Below are 3090 nucleotides of genomic sequence, written 5' to 3'. Positions count from 1 at the left end.
TAACTTCGGTGGATGACAGAGGAAGCTTTTGTTGTTGTTGTTGTTGTTGTTTGGATTTTGGCAGGAGTTGAGGCACATAGCTTTGGGGGTCTTATAAGCCCTGACCAGGGATCAAACCCATGCCTCCTGCTGTGGAAGCTCAGAGTCTTAACCACTGGACCACCCTAGAGAAAATTTTGACCTTTGGGTTTCCTGAATAGCATAAATCAAAGCCAAGGGCAACAATATGAAAAGAAGGGGAATATATATTAAGGGCACCTGGAAGGTTTGCTCCAGGGCCCATGGAAAAAAACAAAGTGACAACGTGGTTCTTGCTTATGGAGAGATGTCAGGCCCAGGGGTCCTGGGCCAGGCACAGAGGCTGGAGATACGGGTCCACAGGATACAAAGGCTGCAGCCCAGGGGTTTTGGAGGAACTAAGTTCATGGTGAGATTGAAATAGAAGACAAGGCTCAATGGACCATGAAGTGTCAATCCAAAGAGATCTAGGTACCAGACCACAGGACACAAATAGAGATAAGCAACCAGGGAAGAGGTTTAGAACGGAGGGTACACAGTGGAACCTGGAGCAATTTTCTGAACCTCTGGGACATTACTAGGAACTGTCTGTAGCTCCCCAGCAGTCTTAGTCATGGTGAGCTTAGCCCTTGCAACCAAATCATGTACTCTATGAATTAGGACTCTCTGGGAAGCAAAGAGCAGGAAACACTAAGTAAAATAAGCTTAAATATTAATAAAAAAGGGAATTATTTGTGCGTGTAGCTGAAAGGGGCAAATCTACTTTCAGAAACAACTACATCTTGGGGTTATGTGGTATCAGTACTTTCCGCCTGGCTTCTGCTCAACTCTGCTTCCCTCTTTGGTTTGACTGCATTTTTTTAACCACATGAAAAGGGCTAGGAAAGATGTTTTCAAATAGATCATCTTCCACTTTCCTTCATCTGTCCCGAAGAATCCACCCTCTTTCTTCCAGTGTCTGCAGTACGTTTTAAGGAAGACTCTAGTTCCGTTTGAGTCACATGTCCATGAACAAACCAGTCACATGGTCAGGAAGATGGCGTACTCTGAGTTCACTCTGGGTGTGGTGGGAGCGGGCACAACTGTACCAGAATCACGTGGAAGGAGAGAACAGTGAATCTCTAGAAGGGTAGCAAAGCGCTGTTACCAGAGGAATAGACTATAGACGCATGGAGAGGGGTGGGGTGAACCATACAACCATTCCAGGCAGCTCTACCCAAACCAGGGGTGATAGATTTTACAAGCTCCAGTCCTCTCCTGTCCTGAAGCGTTCTGTGTGCTATTTTATCTCTATCATGTCCAGGAATGACCTCAGAAGACCAGGTTTGAGGACTCTTAATGTTCTTGCTACGGCACTGGCTTCCTTCTGAGTCAGGCCCTTTCTCTACGTGCTAAACTAGTGTCTACTCTCATCCACTTTTTAAAAATTAATTAGTTAATTGGCTGCCCTGGGTCTTCATTTCCAATCTCACCCACTTTTGTTTGTCATTTTAGTGTCCACAAGGAGATTGGTAAGAGTTACAGGAACTCGAGCACATGTAGTGGGCAAAGTGCGTCTGGGCTTGGCCAAGCAGAGAAATGAAGCTTCAGGTGTCTGGTGAGATAGTCCTTGCCAGAGATAGTCCTTACCTAGCAGCAGTTTCTGCCTCTAGTAGAAAATGTTATAATATACTCACAGATAAGGCAGAGAGCATTGCCCTGCTTCTCCTTGCACTTTCTTCATTCTGTCTGTCTCTCGGTTATCTTCTGTCACCTATTACCCTTGTATACACTCACCATGTGCCAGCTGTCATTTTAAGTGCTTTTTACAAACACCAGCTTCTTTATTCCACATAATCTTCATATCCTAACATTTTGTGTCAGAGTTGAGGAAAGAATTTTTCTTCTGCAGGTTTATGAAAATCCTCAAATTGATCCTAAACATTTGAAAGTAATCAGTAATTAAAATGAACAATGAGAAACTTGTTCAGTCACTAAGCCATGTCTGATTCTTTGCAACCCCATGGACTGCAGCATGCCAAGCTTCCCTGTACTTCATCGTCTCCCAGAGTTTGCTCAAACTCATGTCCATTGAGTTAGTGATGTCATCCAACCATCTCATCCTCTGTTGCCCCCTTCTATTCCTGCCCTCAATCTTTCCCAGCATCAGAAACTTAACTCAGAGAAGATCAAGGTTACCTCCCTCCTCCACAGACGGAGGAGCCTGGTAGGCTGCAGTCCATGGGGTCGCTAAGAGTCGGGCATGACTGAGTGACTTCACTTTCACTGTTCACTTTCATGCATTGTAGAAGGAAATGGCAACCCACTCCAGTGTTCTTGCCTGGAGAATCCCAGGGACAGGGGAGCTTGGTGGGCTGCTGTCTATGGGGTCGCACAGAGTCGGACACTACTGAAGCGACTTAGCAGCAGCAGCAGCCACCAAAAAAAAAAAAAAAAGAAGAAGAAGAAAATGTTAAATAAGTAAAGAAGAAACAGAACTGGACACGGAACAACAGACTGGTTCCAAATGGGGAAAGGAGTACATCAAGGCTGTGTATTGTCACCCCACAGAGTACATCATGCGAAATGCTGGGTTGGATGAAGCACAAGCTGGAATCAAGATTGCCGGAAGTAATATCAATAACCTCAGATATGCAGATGACACCACCATTACGGCAGAAAGTGAAGAGGAACTAAATAGCCTCTTGATGAAAGTGAAAGAGGAGAGTGAAAAAGTTGGCTTAAAACTCAACATTCAGAAAACTAAGATCATGGCACCTGGTTCCATCACTTCATAGCAAATTGACGGGGAAACAATGCAAACAGTGAGAGACTTTATTTTGGGGGCTACAAAATCACTGCAGATGGTGACTGCAGCCATGAAATTAAAAGATGCTTCTTCCTTGGAAGAAAAGCTATGACCAACCTAGATAGTATATCGAAAAGCAGAGACATTACTTTACCAACAAACGTCTGTCTAGTCAAAGCTATGTTTTTTCCAGTCATCATGTATAGATGTGAGAGTTGGACTATAAAGAAAGCTGAGTGCCGAAGAATTGATGCTTTTGAATTGTGGTGTTGGAGAAGACTCTT

The 3090-nt window shown here is 44.2% G+C and overlaps 1 protein-coding gene across 1 annotated transcript in view; it reads left to right on the top strand.

Moving 5' to 3' along the window:
- The first annotated feature begins 325 nt into the window (after window positions 1-325).
- Window positions 326-3090, top strand: part of LOC104983958 (von Willebrand factor A domain-containing protein 8-like) — a 186721-nt gene continuing 183956 nt past the window's right edge. Inside the window, exon 1 of the mRNA XM_010833524.1 lies at window positions 326-427. Within this exon, the coding sequence (XP_010831826.1) occupies window positions 326-427 (102 nt within the window). The remainder of the gene's footprint in view (window positions 428-3090) is intronic.

Source organism: Bison bison, unplaced genomic scaffold (assembly GCF_000754665.1).
Source record: "Bison bison bison isolate TAMUID 2011002044 unplaced genomic scaffold, Bison_UMD1.0 scf7180017863702, whole genome shotgun sequence".
Lineage (NCBI taxonomy): Eukaryota > Metazoa > Chordata > Mammalia > Artiodactyla > Bovidae > Bison > Bison bison.
The sequence above is the reverse complement of the archived record's forward strand: the minus strand, read 5'-3'. Positions and strand labels throughout refer to the sequence as shown.